At 51.0% G+C, this 16068-nt stretch overlaps 1 protein-coding gene across 3 annotated transcripts in view; it reads right to left on the reverse strand.

The window, feature by feature from the left end:
• The window catches only part of CNTFR (ciliary neurotrophic factor receptor), an 822875-nt gene that overhangs the window by 391573 nt on the left and 415234 nt on the right, over nucleotides 1-16068 (reverse strand). For all 3 annotated transcript variants that reach the window (XM_088458405.1, XM_088458403.1, XM_088458404.1), the window contains one exon: nucleotides 13364-13442. In XM_088458405.1, the coding sequence (XP_088314531.1) occupies nucleotides 13364-13442 (79 nt within the window). The remainder of the gene's footprint in view (nucleotides 1-13363; nucleotides 13443-16068) is intronic.

A 16068-nucleotide genomic window follows, 5' to 3' on the forward strand; every position in this document is an offset into this window, starting at 1 on the left:
ACAGGCAGGGGGTGGTGAAGATGGAGAGGCGGGCAGTAATGAGCAGGCAGGGGATGATGAAGATGGAGAGGTGGGCAGTAATGAACAGGCAGGGGGTGGTGAAGATGGTGGAGAGGTGAGCAGTGGGTGAAGATGGAGAGGTGGGCAATAATGAACAGGTAGGGGGTGGTGAAGATGGAGAGGTGGGTAGTAATGAACAGGCAGAGACTGGTGAGGATGGAGAGGTGGGCAGTAAAGAACAGGCAGGGTGTGGTGAAGATGGAGAGGTGGGCAGTAAGGAACAGGCAGGGGGTCGTGAAGATGGAGAGGTGGGCAGTAAGGAACAGGCAGGGGGTCGTGAAGATGGAGAGGTGGGCAGTAAGGAACAGGCAGGGGGTCGTGAAGATGGAGAGGTGGGCAGTAATGATCAGGCAGGGGGTGGTGAAGATGGAGAGGGGGCAGTAATGAACAGGCAGAGAGTGATGAGGATGGAGAGGTGAGCAGTAATGAACATGCAGGGTGTGGTGAAGATGGAGAGGTGGGTAGTAATGAATAGGCAGAGAGTGGTGAATATGGAGAGGTGGGCAGTAATGAACAGGCAGGGGGTGGTGAAGATGGTGATGTGGGCAGTAATGATCAGGCAGGGGTGGTGAAGAAGGAGAGGTGGGCAGTAATGAACAGGCAGGGGGTGGTGAAGATGGAGAGGTGGCAGTAATGAACAGGCAGGGATGGTGAAGATAGAGAGGTGGGCAGTAATGAACAGGCAGGGGGTGGTGAAGATGGAGAGGTGAGCAGTAATGAAAAGGCAGTAGGTGATGAAGATGGAGAGGGGGGCAGTAATGAACAGGCAGGGGGTGGTGAAGATGGAGAGGGGGGCAGTAATGAACAGGCACGGGGTGGTGAAGATGGAGAGGGGGGCAGTAATGAACAGGCAGGGGGTGGTGAAGATGGAGAGGGGGGCAGTAACAAACAGGCAGGTGGTGGTGAAGATGGAGAGGTGGGTAGTAATGAACTGGCAGAGAGTGGTGAAGAAAGAGAAATGGGCAGTAATGAACAGGCAGGGGGTGGTGAAGATGGAGAGGTGGGCAGTAATGATCAGGCAGGGGGTGGTGAAGATGGAGAGGTGGGTAGTAATGAACAGGCAGGGAGTGATGTAGATGGATAGGTGGGCAGTAATGAACAGGCAGGGGGTGGTGAAGAAGGAGAGGCGGGCAGTAATGAGCAGGCAGGGGATGATGAAGATGGAGAGGTGGGTAGTAATGAACAGGCAGGGGGTGGTGAAGATGGAGAGGGGGCAGTAATGAACAGGCAGAGAGTGATGAGGATGGAGAGGTGAGCAGTAATGAACAGACAGGGTGTGGTGAAGATGGAGAGGTGGGTAGTAATGAATAGGCAGAGAGTGGTGAATATGGAGAGGTGGGCAGTAATGAACAGGCAGGGGGTGGTGAAGATGGTGAGGTGGGCAGTAATGACCAGGCAGGGGTGGTGAAGATGGAGAGGTGGCAGTAATGAACAGGCAGGGATGGTGAAGATAGAGAGGTGGGTAGTAATGAACAGGCAGGGGGTGGTGAAGATGGAGAGGTGGGTAGTAATGAACAGGCAGAGAGTGGTGAAGAAAGAGAAATGGGCAGTAATGAACAGACGGAGTGGTGAAGATGGAGAGGAGGGTAGTAATGAACAGGCAGGGGGTGGTGAAGAAGGAGAGGTGGGTAGTATTGAACAGGCAGGGAGTGATGTAGATGGATAGGTGGGCAGTAATGAACAGGCAGGGGGTGGTGAAGAAGGAGAGGCGGGCAGTAATGAGCAGGCAGGGGATGATGAAGATGGAGAGGTGGGTAGTAATGAACAGGCAGGGGGTGGTGAAGATGGAGAGGTGGGTAGTAATGAACAGGCAGAGAGTGGTGAAGAAAGAGAAATGGGCAGTAATGAACAGGCAGGGAGTGGTGAAGATGGAGAGGTGGGTAGTAATGAACAGGCAGGGGGTGGTGAAGATGGAGAGGTGGGTAGTAATGAACTGGCAGAGAGTGGTGAAGAAAGAGAAATGGGCAGTAACGAACAGGCAGGGGGTGGTGAAGATTGAGAGTTGGGCAGTAACAAACAGGCAGGGGGTGGTGAAGATGGAGAGGTGGGTAGTAATGAACAGGCAGAGAGTGGTGAAGAAAGAGAAATGGGCAGTAATGAACAGGCAGGGAGTGGTGAAGATGGAGAGGTGGGTAGTAATGAACAGGCAGGGGTGGTGAAGATGGAGAGGTGGGTAGTAATGAACAGGAAGAAAGTGGTGAGGATGGAGAGGAGGGCAGTAATGAACAGGCAGGGGGTGGTGAAGATGGAGAGGTGAGCAGTAATGAACAGTCAGGAGGTGGTGAAGATGGAGAGGGGGGCAGTAATGAACAGGCAGGGGGTGGTGAAGATGGAGAGGGGGGCAGTAATGAACAGGCAGGGGGTGGTGAAGATGGAGAGGGGGGCAGTACCAAACAGGCAGGGGGTTGTGAAGATGGAAAGGTGGGTAGTAATGAACTGGCAGAGAGTTGTGAAGAAAGAGAAATGGGCAGTAGCAAACAGGCAGAGAGTGATGAGGATGGAGATTTGGGCAGTAACAAACAGGCAGGGGGTGGTGAAGATGGAGAGGTGGGTAGTAATGAACTGGCAGAGAGAGGTGAAGAAAGAGAAATGGGCAGTAATGAACAGACAGGGAGTGGTGAAGATGGAGAGGTGGGTAGTAATGAACAGGCAGGGGGTGGTGAAGATGGAGAGGTGGGTAGTAATGAACAGGCAGGGAGTGATGTAGATGGATAGGTGGGCAGTAATGGACAGGCAGGGGGTGGTGAAGATGGAGAGGCGGGCAGTAATGAGCAGGCAGGGGATGATGAAGATGGAGAGGTGGGCAGTAATGAACAGGCAGGGGGTGGTGAAGATGGTGGAGAGGTGAGCAGTGGGTGAAGATGGAGAGGTGGGCAATAATGAACAGGTAGGGGGTGGTGAAGATGGAGAGGTGGGTAGTAATGAACAGGCAGAGACTGGTGAGGATGGAGAGGTGGGCAGTAAAGAACAGGCAGGGTGTGGTGAAGATGGAGAGGTGGGCAGTAAGGAACAGGCAGGGGGTCGTGAAGATGGAGAGGTGGGCAGTAAGGAACAGGCAGGGGGTCGTGAAGATGGAGAGGTGGGCAGTAAGGAACAGGCAGGGGGTCGTGAAGATGGAGAGGTGGGCAGTAATGATCAGGCAGGGGGTGGTGAAGATGGAGAGGGGGCAGTAATGAACAGGCAGAGAGTGATGAGGATGGAGAGGTGAGCAGTAATGAACATGCGGGGTGTGGTGAAGATGGAGAGGTGGGTAGTAATGAATAGGCAGAGAGTGGTGAATATGGAGAGGTGGGCAGTAATGAACAGGCAGGGGGTGGTGAAGATGGTGAGGTGGGCAGTAATGATCAGGCAGGGGTGGTGAAGAAGGAGAGGTGGGCAGTAATGAACAGGCAGGGGGTGGTGAAGATGGAGAGGTGGCAGTAATGAACAGGCAGGGATGGTGAAGATAGAGAGGTGGGCAGTAATGAACAGGCAGGGGGTGGTGAAGATGGAGAGGTGAGCAGTAATGAAAAGGCAGTAGGTGATGAAGATGGAGAGGGGGGCAGTAATGAACAGGCAGGGGGTGGTGAAGATGGAGAGGGGGGCAGTAATGAACAGGCACGGGGTGGTGAAGATGGAGAGGGGGGCAGTAATGAACAGGCAGGGGGTGGTGAAGATGGAGAGGGGGGCAGTAACAAACAGGCAGGTGGTGGTGAAGATGGAGAGGTGGGTAGTAATGAACTGGCAGAGAGTGGTGAAGAAAGAGAAATGGGCAGTAATGAACAGGCAGAGAGTGGTGAGGATGGAGAGTTGGGCAGTAACAAACAGGCAGGGGGTGGTGAAGATGCAGAGGTGGGTAGTAATGAACAGGCAGAGAGTGGTGAAGAAAGAGAAATGGGCAGTAATGAACAGACGGATTGGTGAAGATGGAGAGGAGGGTAGTAATGAACAGGCAGGGGGTGGTGAAGATGGAGAGGTGGGTAGTAATGAACAGGCAGGGAGTGATGTAGATGGATAGGTGGGCAGTAATGAACAGGCAGGGGGTGGTGAAGAAGGAGAGGCGGGCAGTAATGAGCAGGCAGGGGATGATGAAGATGGAGAGGTGGGTAGTAATGAACAGGCAGGGGGTGGTGAAGATGGAGAGGGGGCAGTAATGAACAGGCAGAGAGTGATGAGGATGGAGAGGTGAGCAGTAATGAACAGACAGGGTGTGGTGAAGATGGAGAGGTGGGTAGTAATGAATAGGCAGAGAGTGGTGAATATGGAGAGGTGGGCAGTAATGAACAGGCAGGGGGTGGTGAAGATGGTGAGGTGGGCAGTAATGACCAGGCAGGGGTGGTGAAGATGGAGAGGTGGCAGTAATGAACAGGCAGGGATGGTGAAGATAGAGAGGTGGGTAGTAATGAACAGGAAGAGAGTGGTGAGGATGGAGAGGTGGGCAGTAATGAACAGGCAGGGGGTGGTGAAGATGGAGAGGTGGGCAGTAATGATCAGGCAGGGGGTGGTGAAGATGGAGAGTGGGCAGTAATGAACAGGCAGAAAGTGATGAGGATGGAGAGTTGAGCAGTAATGAACAGGCAGTGTGTGGTGAAGATGGAGAAGTGGGTAGTAATGAACAGGAAGAGAGTGGTGAGGATGGAAAGGTGGGTAGTAATCAATAGGCAGAGAGTGGTGAAGATGGAGAGGTGGGCAATAATGAACAGGCAGGGGGTGGTGAAGACGGAGAGGTGGGCAGTAATGATCAGGCAGGGGTGGTGAAGATGGAGAGGGGGGCATTAATGAATAGGCAGAGAGTGGTGAAGAAGGAGAGATGGGCAGTAACGAACAGGCAGGGGGTGGTGAAGATGGAGAGGGGGAAGAAATGAACAAGCAGGGAGTGGTGAGGATGTAGACGTGGGTAGTAATGAACAGGCAGGGGGTGGTGAAGATGGAGAGGTGGCAGTAATGAACAGGCAGGGATGGTGAAGATAGAGAGGTGGGTAGTAATGAACAGGAAGATAGTGGTGAGGATGGAGAGGTGGGCAGTAATGAACAGGCAGGGGGTGGTGAAGATGGAGAGGTGGGCAGTAATGAACAGGCAGGGGATGGTGAAGATGGAGAGGGGGGCAGTAATGAACAGGCAAGTGGTTGTGAAGATGGAGATGTGGGCAGTAATGAACAGGCAGGGAGTGGTGAAGACGGAGATGTGTGCAGTAATGAAAATGCAGGGGGTGGTCAAGATGGAGATGTGGGCAGTAATGAACAGGCAGGGGGTGGTGAAGATGGAGAGGTGGGCAGTAATGAACAGGCAGGGAGTGTTGAAGATGGAGATGTGGGCAGTGTTAGGCAGGGAGTGATGAAGATGGAGATGTGGGCAGTAATGAACAGGCAGGGAGTGATGAAGATGGAGATGTGGGCAGTAATGAACAGACAGGGTGTGGTGAATATGTAGAGTTGGGCAGTAATGAACAGGCAGGGGGTGGTGAAGATGGAGAGGTGGGCAGTAATGAACAGGCAGGGGTTGGTGAAGATGGAGAGGTGGGCAGTAATGAACAGGCAGGGGTGGTGCAGATGGGGAGGTGGGCAGTAATGAACAGGCAGGGAGTGGTGAAAACAGAGAGGTGGTCAGTGGGGGACAGGCAGGGAGTTATGAAGATGGAGAAGTGGCAGTAATGAACAGGCAGGGAGTGATGAAGATGGAGATGTGGGCAGTGTTAGGCAGGAAGTGATGAAGATGGAGATGTGGGCAGTAATGAACAGGCAGGGAGTGGTGAATATGCAGAGTTGGGCAGTGGTGTACAGACAGAGAGTGGTGAAGATGGAGAGGTGGGCAGTAATGAACAGGCAGGGGTTGGTGAAGATGGAGAGGTGGGCAGTAATGAACAGGCAGAGAGTGGTGAGGATGGAAAGGTGGGCATTAATGAACAGGCAGGGTGTGGTGAACATGGAGAGGTGGGTAGTAATGAACAGGCAGGGAGTGATGAAGATGGAGATGTGGGCAGTGTTAGGCAGAGAGTGGTGTAGATGGAGAAGTGGGCTGTAATGAACAAGCAGGGAGTGGTGAAGATGGAGAGGTGTGCAGTAATGAACAGACAGGGTGGTGAATATGGAGAGGTGGGCAGTAATGAACAGGCAGGGGGTGGTGAAGATGGAGATGTGGGCAGTAATGAACAGGCAGAGAGTGGTGAGGATGGAAAGGTGGGCATTAATGAACAGGCAGGGTGTGGTGAGCATGGAGAGGTGGGTAGTAATGAACAGGCAGGGAGTGGTGAAGATGGAGGTGGGCAGTGGTGGACAGGCAGAGAGCGGTGTAGATGGAGAAGTGGGCAGTAATGAACAGGCAGGGGTGGTGAAGATGGAGAGGTGGGTAATAATGAAAAGACAGAGAGTGGTGAGGATAGAGAGGTGGGCAGTAATGAACAGGGGGTGGGCAGTAATGAACAGGCAGTGAGTGGTGAAGATGGAGATGTGTGCAGTAATGAACAGGCAGGGAGTGGTGAATATGGAGATGTGGGCAGTGGCAGAAAGGCAGGGAGTGGTGAAGATGGAGATGTGGGCAGTAATGAACAGGCAGGGAGTGATGAAGATGGAGATGTGGGCATTGTTAGGCAGGGAGTGATGAATATGAAGATGTGGGCAGTAATGAACAGGCAGGGAGTGATGAAGATGGAGATGTGGGCATTGTTAGGCAGGGAGTGATGAATATGAAGATGTGGGCAGTAATGAACAGGCAGGGAGTGATGAAGATGGAGATGCGGGCAGTAATTAACTGACAGGGGGTGGTGAATATGGAGAGTTGGGCAGTAATGAACAGGCAGGGGTTGGTGAAGATGGAGAGGTGGGTAGTAATGAACAAGCAGTGAGTGATGAAGATCGGGATGTGGGCAGAGGTAGATAGGCAGGGAGTGGTGAAGATGGAGATGTCGGCAGTAATGAACAGGCAGGGAGTGATGAAGATGGAGATGTGGGCAGTAATGAACAGGCAGGGAGTGGTGAATATGCAGAGTTTGGCAGTGGTGGACAGACAGAGAGTGGTGTAGATGGAGAAGTGGGCTGTAATGAACAAGCAGGGAGTGGTGAAGATGGAGAGGTGTGCAGTAATGAACAGACAGGGTGGTGAATATGGAGAGGTGGGCAGTAATGAACAGGCAGGGGTTGGTGAAGATGGAGAGGTGTGCAGTAATGAACAGACAGGGTGGTGAATATGGAGAGGTGGGCAGTAATGAACAGGCAGGGGTGGTGAAGATGGAGAGGTGGGTAATAATGAAAAGACAGAGAGTGGTGAGGATAGAGAGGTGGGCAGTAATGAACAGGGGGTGGTGAAGATCGAAAGGTGGGTAGTAATGAACAGACAGAGAGTGGTGAAGATGGAGAAGTGGGCAGTAATTAACAGGCAGGTGGGCAGTAATGAACAGGCAGTGAGTGATGAAGATGGGGATGTGGGCAGTGGTAGATAGGCAGGGAGTGGTGAAGATAGAGATGTGTGCAGTAATGAACAGGCAGGGAGTGTTGAAGATGGAGATGTGGGCAGTGTTAGTCAGGGAGTGATGAAGATGGAGATGTGGGTAGTGGTGGACAGGTAGGGAGTGATGAAGATGGAGATGTGGGTAGTGGTAGACAGGCAGGGAGTGATGAAGATGGAGATGTGGGCAGTGGTAGACAGGCAGGGAGTGATGAAGATGGAGATGTGGGCAGTGGTAGATAGGCCGGGAGTGATGAAGATGGAGATGTGGGCAGTGGTAGACAGGCAGGGAGTGATGAAGATGGAGATGTGGGCAGTAATGAACAGGCAGGGAGTGATGAAGATGGAGATGTGGGCAGTGGTAAACAGGCAGGGAGTGATGTAGATGTAGATGTGGGTAGTGTTAGGCAGGGAGTGTTGAAGATGGAGATGCGGTCAGCAATGAACAGGCAGGGAGTGATGAAGATGGAGATGTGGGCAGTGGTGGACAGGTAGGGAGTGATGAAGATGGAGATGTGGGCAGTGGTGGACAGGCAGGGAGTGATGAAGATGGAGTTGTGGGCAGTAATGAACAGGCAGAGAGTGACAGAGACAGATATTGATGGAGAGAGGAAGACTGGTAAGAATAGTAGGCAGTGATTGGAGGGAGACATTGACAGAAGAGCACATAGTAGAATAGAATCATACTGTATAATAGTGGGCAGACAGGGAGTGATAAAGAGGTAGGGGGTAATACAGAGGTAAGGAGTGGTACTGATGTAGGGAGCCATATAGAGGCAGGGAGTAGTACGGATGTATTCAGTAGTACAGAAGTTGATAGTGGTACGTAGTACAGGAGGTACAGAGTGGTATGTAGGTTGGGAGAGGTACAGAGGTATGGAGTGGTAAGGAGGTTGAGAGAGGTAGAGAGGTAGGGAGAGATATAGAGAAGTACAGCGGTATGGAGTGGTACGGAGGTATAGAGATAGGGAGTGTTATGGAGGTAGGGAGAGGTATAGAGGTAGGGAGTGTTATGGAGAGGTACAGAGGTAGGGAGTATTAAGGAGGTAGGGAGAGGTATAGAGGTACGGAGTGGTACGGGGGTACTAAGTGGTAGAGAGGTACAGAGTGGTACGGAGGTAGGGAGAGGTATAGAGTGGTACGGAGGTAGGGAGAGGTACAGAGGGAGAGGTACAGAGTGGTACAGAAGGAGGGAGAGATATGGAGTGGTACGGAGGGAGGGAGAGGTACGGTGGGAGAGGTACAAAGTGGTACGGAGGGAGGGAGAGGTATGGAGTAGTACGGAGGTAGGGAAAGGTACAGAGGTATGGAGTGGTACAGAGGGCGTGGTACGGAGGTAGGGAGAGGTACATAGGGAGAGGTACAGAGGTAGGGAGCGATACAGAGGTAGGGAGAGGTACAGAGGGAGTGGTGCAGAGGTAGGGAGAGGTACAGAGGGAGTGGTACGGAGGTAGGGAGCGGTACTGAGGTAGGGAGAGGTACGGAGGTAGGGAGAGGTACGGAGGTAGGGAGAGGTACGGAGTGGTACGGAGGTAGGGAGATGTACAGAAGTATGGAGTGGTACGGCGGTAGGGAGAGGTACGGAGGTAGGGAGAGGTACAGAGGTATGGAGTGGTACGGAGTTAGGGAGCGGTATAGTGGTAGGGAGTGGTACGGAGGTAGGGAGAGGTACAGAGTCATGGAGTGGTACGGAGGTAGGGAGAGGTACAGAGGTATGGAGTGGTATGAAGGTAGGGAGAGGTACAGTGGTAGGGAGTGGTACGGAGTTAGGGAGAGGTACAGTGGTAGGGAGTGGTACGGAGGTAGGGAGTGGTACGGAGGTAGGGAGAGGTACAGTAGTATGGAGTGATACGGTGGTAGGGAAAGGTACAGTGGTATGGAGTGGTATGGAGGTAGGGAGAGGTACAGTGGTATGGAGGTAGGGAGAGGTACAGTGGTAGGGAGTGGTACGGAGGTAGGGAGAGGTACAGAGGTAGGGAGTGGTACAGAGGTAGGGAGAGGTACAGAGGTATGGAGTGGTACGGAGGTAGGGAGTGGTACGGAAGTAGGGAGTGGTACGGAGGTAGGGAAAGGTACAGAGGTAGGGAGTGGTACGGAGGTAGGGAGAGGTACGTAGGTAGGGAGTGGTACGGAGGTAGGGAGAGGTACAGAGGTATGGAGTGGTACAGAGGTAGGGAGTGGTACAGAGGTAGGGAGTGGTACGGAGGTAGGGAGTGGTACGGAAGTAAGGGGTGGTACGGAGGTAGGTAGAGGTGAGCAGGAATGGAAAAGAGGCAGTGTCTGAGATAATCCACAAATAATAATGATGTAACACAATACACAATACACAATGACAGCTGTATGAGTCACTGCATTCTTATAATAACGGGATTTATTACTAAAATCTATATTTATTTGTCTACTCTAGCAGGATGAGACCAGAGAGCTGACAGGCCATGGTCACAGCGCTAACACATAAACACTGAGCATGTCTACAAGGCCATTTGTATGTACACAGATCTCAGTGAGAATGTATAATACACACACGTGTCACCCATCACATGATATGTACATACATACAGTAGTACATGTGTCTCTCTCCCAATAGCTGGATAACTCCGCTAGTTATCCTTCAACTAAATCCTAACCGCATTAACAATAATATGTCCTGAGAAAATGCGTAAAATGAAAACGCCACCGCTGACGCCTGCATTAAACATGCTCCATGCCACTTTCACGCTTGTCGCTTTTACTAACACAAGCTGCAGGTGTGTGCTCATGCCCCTAGCCTCAATACGCCACGTGGTGCCAGATACCAGACGCGAGAGAGCCGCCAGGTACAGTGTGACTCTGCTAGCGCCAGGTGTCATTTTTCTCGAAGAATTGTATGTCAGTACGCGACTGAGGGCCGTATTCAATCAGACACGAAAAACCGTTTTCCGCGAAAAAGTATCGCGGGTGACGTCATTTCGGTAGGTGGAAACTTTTTGCAGTATTCTTTCCAAATAGTTTTCGCGTACGCAAAAACGCAATGCAATGTAATAGGCAAAAAAGATTCGCCTATGTATTGGTGGTGAAAAAAGTGCCGAATTGCGGTTTTGGGGTGCAAAGGTGGGAAAAACACTCGGCACCCTTGGGACAGCTCCCAAAGCAGAACTGCGTCCAAAAATCCCTAAAAAAAAAAATGAGGAACACCCTAAAAAATTACTTTGAAAATGGGGGCGAAAATGTGTAAAGTGGGGGTACAAACTTTTAAACTAGCAAAATAGACTTTTGGGGGATCTGCAAGTCTGGGGGAGGTGTTTTTTTGATTGCAGGTGCTCGCTGAAGGTGCGTTTTTTAAAACGTAACTTTTGCGACTTTAAACCATGCTAGCACCCATTTTCATGTACCCCAAATGTGACAGGAATACTTATTTTCTCCAAAAAATACTGCTTAATGCTATTCTCCACCACGTGTGCAAAGACGCTATATAGAGGCAATTGACAGCACTTAAGTACCCCAAATAGCTTCAGTAGGGCTATTTGGGGGTATGTAGATTGATCCCCAATGTTAGTGCATTTTTTGGGGGGTGTCAGTCTGATTTCCCCACTTTTGACAGCACTTTTCGCCTGTTTGAGTATCGCCGGGATCCGTTTTCACGTCCTAGGGAATTGAATACGGTGAATAGCGGGGGCGCGCCTGATAAGTTTCCGCGGGAAAAACACACGATGTAGGCGAAAACTGCGGCAGGCGAAACCTTTCCGACTTTTCTCAGCTAATTGAATACGGCCGTGAGTCTGTATATGAAGCACAACGTAACTTGGCGTTAAAATGTGGAAGATGCCGCATTGTAGCACCTCATATACAGATTCAGAGAGTCAGATACACAAGTGTCACATATCACATTAATCAGCGCAGTCTGCTGGTGCGATGTCACTTATGCCGGGTACACACGTGTGGATGTGTACTCAGACAAAATGTTAGCCCGACAGACTGACATATCGTACCGCGGTTACACATTGAGCAATGTAATGTAGCACGGTACAATCCCTCAGTCCGTCCTTTATTACCTGCAACGGTGCCGCATGCGATATCATATGGATAGTCGCTCAGCACGGGCGACCGGACGATATCACATGTGACCGCGGGAGAGCGCGCAGATAATCCGTACACACTATGCGATCCGCACAATCGATCGTTAGGGTCTTTCAGAGACGCACACAACGACCCTTCGCTGCAGCGATCCCGTCCGTAGCAGACTCGCAAAAATAAGCCATGTGCACAGAGATGGCTGCCACCAGCGTCTCACATACGTCGTCAGTGAAAATAATGATCACAAGAAAGGGTCTGATTCAGACTCGGACGCTGAGAAGCGGGGGAGTGGAGGTGCGAACGCAGGCGTACCTGAGTGTCTTAACGCCGTTTCAGAGGCGTGCATAACTAACAGACAGCGTCATAGTACACGTCACCTAGTTGAATTTTACACTGAAGTGATAGCAGTGATTGCGGCAGGATATAGTCAACCTCAAGCGCTGCGTTCAGTTCCGATGGTACCCAATGTACCGATGGTTGCATACACATCCTGGAGATGGCGTGCGCAAGTGGGCATCTGTAGACAGGCTGGTGGGCGTCTGCATACACAAAGTGATCGCTCACCAAGACATAGTGCTCACCAAGACATAGTGCGTGTGCTTATGCCTTGCCGTGCGATCGCCTGCCTTGCTGGGTGTGTGCCGAATTTGCATACGCTGGGTACGAGCGTACGCATCTAGCGAGCGGGTCTGAATCGAGCCCAAAGAACCTCTGAGTAAGCCTATGAGTAAGATACTGGAGCCTCCCCAGCCGCACACAAATTTTCGGAGGCTCACTAGAGTGCGCCAAAACATTGGTCCCGGCACGCCTGCATTTTTTAAGCCGCCCCACCTTACCTCCCCCAAACGCTAACTACTTGTCACTCACTTTGCAAATAAATCCTCTCTGCGTCCGCGGTCACTGCCGCAATGTCTCCCCTGAATTAAATCGGAGCATACAGGAGCAGCGCTCGTTTCGTTCGCACACATGCTGCAATGGTTGCCCATTTAGTTATGCCCACGCGTAGGCCTGCCATGTCATTCCATCACACACATATGAATCACACAGGTTCTGGTGCGGGCTGACCTCAAGTCTCCATTTCACCTGGTTTAATCAGCCACGGAACCTGTGTAATTCACACGTGTCCGGAATTAAAGGGGCGATCTCACAGTAATGATTGGAACAGGCTGGAATAAATCTCCTTGGAAAGTTTTGTATCCATTGGGGAGATCTTGTAGCAAAGTAAGTGCTGTAACTTTGTAGCTGGGCAGCTTTATTCTCACACTGCGATATGTAGAGGTGAGCTAGGACAGGCCCCTCACCTTTTATATCTGACCCACCTGCTGTGTTACATGGCTTAGCAAGGTGCAGAGTTACTGGCCTATCTCCTGTCTCTGATCGCGGCTAATGAGCCCCTCGCTTCCCTCTCCTGTACCTGCTGAACCTCTCCTGTGATATATCCCATGTTACACGTCTGCATTCACAGCAGCTAATACAGTAAGTCAGAAGCTGGAGCTGTCTCTTGGGCCTCATATGGGGTCAATATTGGTAAAGGGACCCTTGGGTGACCATCCACCTACTACACAGTGCAGGGTGCCTATAGCTCCTAGTGACATGTTACCACCTGGCAAGCCATGACGCTGCTGGAGAGGCGGAAATTATATATATATACTGTATATATATATTGCTGTATACGTGGTCATTTCCAACAGACAAGGGGTTAAACCTCTTCATGCATAGAACAGTGGAAGTAGACAGGGCTGCGGGCTGACTGCTGGTCAGGTCTATCTCAGTCTGTCATCCCAGCTGCCCTGTGTCACATAATTACACTAAACACATTAGGAAACTTACCCTCGCTGTGTCTCTGTGCGTACACCATCACGGCTGCAGCCAGCACCACGCAACAGGCCGATGTCACCGGGTTGGCCATCTGTTTGAGGGACAGAAAATGGGACGGTTAGGCGGTGTCAGGAAGCCGGCAGCATTGTGCTGTCACCTAGTCCTGGGGACCGGTCTGCGCTCTCTATGACTCATACTGTACTCTGTGCCTGGCCGGGAGACGGGCAGGGGGAGACGGGCAGGGGGAGAGGGGCTGGGGAGTTAATGGTATGGGCTGGACACTGACGTCTCTGACAAAGATTTTGCCAGTGAGAGGAGAGGCGGGTGGGAGGCGGGGGGGGGGGGGGGCATGTATGCCTGCATAATAGGACTGACATGTACAGTACATGGGATTTCATCATTCATCCTACTGTACATGATAACATTTATGTGATGCTACGAGCCCCCTGAACCATTACACACCTACAATATGAAGATGATAATGATATATTGTTGCACTTAGCAGAATCACTGATTGGAGCTACACTGTATCCTGTGACATTCTCCCATGCCAGCCGGGGACGCGGAGCGCGGACTCCAGCTCTTACCGCAAACAGGACACTTGTAAATGTGCTGTGACCGGAATATCAAATGCAGTGATCCTGGCAGCGTTATGGGGCCGTCACCCGGTGGCACGGTGCCCGGCAGAAGGTAGACGGCTTGCCTTGGTAACCTGGATAAGCCATATACCCGGCAATCACGCAGATGACCTCACAGGTCATCGCTTCAATTAGGAAGATGGGGAGGAATTGTTGCAGCGGCTCCTCACAGGATACAGGAGAAACCTGATAAATGAGGCGATGATTACATCCGTCCCCGCATGGCGCAGATGCCGCTACCTGTCAGGGATGGACACGTGGTGGCGCCAAGGGGGCTCATTCACATACAGGGGCATTTATGCTGAGAAAGTGTGCAGAAAATGATGCCGTGTAACAATCTGATAAAGTATCATATACACAAAAGAGACTGTTGGACGCCAGTGATTAATAAAACAGAACATTGCGCTGTCAATATAAAACGTAATGACAAAAATTTAATTTATTACAATCCAAGGGGAACCTTCTTTACTGAAGTGTCCTAGGACACACGATAAAACAATATAGCCGCAATATTAATGAATCAGCTGGAGAGGTCAATACACAATCAACCAATCAGAAGGGACCAGATAGCGCTGCTCATCCCCATCATCATCGTCATCGCAATAGCTTTCCAGCACCCGCAAGAGATACGTCCGCTAAAGGGCTTCCACGTAATATTACAATGTCGCTCCTACATGAACGCGCTCTTACTGTACACAAGACAACAATACGCCATGATCCGGTCTGGGCGCATGCAGTCTTGGTGTGCAATATGGAAATCTGCATCTTATCCAAATAGAATGGGGGTACGGCCATCTGTAAATGAGCCCCCCTTGTGTTCTCAGTGAGAATGACGTGCTACACATATCCTGGCGGATGCATTATGCATTGTCTGATACCAACAGCTACACAGGAAAAACCAAAGCAAGTTAGCGCCCACATAACAATATGGCGACCCAGGTTCCAGCGTAAAGGCTCAATGCGATCGTTTTACATGAACTTGTATCTGTAAAATGAGGTTTTGTCATTTCTGGTTTCCGAGTCACTTGCAGAGTATTTGTGAAAGCCGACAGCAGAGTCACTAAATTCACTTTACTAATAAACGTAACCGATGGCGGCCCCATGTAGAGTAACTGGACGCGACCAATATGTACAGTGCTGTAATAGGGAGCGTTACAATAAGAAACATTTACAGATGCGCCAAGTTACATTGTAGCTGATCGCGCCACAAACGCGTGCACGCATCGCGCCATGCGATTCCCCACACCTGCATATGCTACGGTACGCTATGGAGCGCACTGCAATCACACCATGCAATGCTATGGAGGCGCGGTCGCATACGCAGTGTGTGTATCCACTTACGGGCGCACTTCTCGCGGTATACGTGGCGATTTGACGCGCCAGCGGCAAGGACATAGCATGGGCATACCTGTATATTGCGTAATTATATTAATAGTTGCCAATTCTGCCTAATTTACAGGAACAGGCCGAGGTTGTCAGTTCCTGTGACTGAGAGGGTGTTACCGTGTGACGGTAGGGCGTTTGCGCTTAGGATATGTTTGCGGTGAGCGTGTGGTCGGTATGCTGACAGCAATGTGGGCTATTGGGAGGTGAGCATAGGCAGAGATCCAGCGCTGCAGGTGAGTCTGCAGCAAGGATGGTGCTGGTGCAAACGCACGCTGTTGCTGATGACGACCGGATAGACGGGGGCGATGCTATCACACAAATGCGGTTGACCCTGTGTATAGTCAGATAGCTACATTTATTTTTGAACAAGTAAAGGAATTGTGGCCATGTTAGGTGCTACTCTGTATCACGACCTCAATGGATAGACAGAGGAGCTTAGAGTGATATTAAGTGAATGCAACAAAGCTTCTTTTTTTGAATGTGTTTTCCATGAGCTTTTCATACACCGCACTCTTACAGATACAATCATTATCTCCTTTTCAAAATTTCCTTGGAAGTAAAAAAAATATGTCTGCCAGTTACACAGACTCACAGCTTTCAACAGACCATGTGATTTCAAAGGGGAAAAAGGGGATCTCACAGTACACTGAGCAGCAGATAAGGGCCATTCCAAAGGTTCATGTGCCATGTAGC

The sequence above is a fragment of the Taudactylus pleione genome, unplaced genomic scaffold (assembly GCF_031769625.1).
Source record: "Taudactylus pleione unplaced genomic scaffold, aTauple2 ptg000830l, whole genome shotgun sequence".
Lineage (NCBI taxonomy): Eukaryota > Metazoa > Chordata > Amphibia > Anura > Myobatrachidae > Taudactylus > Taudactylus pleione.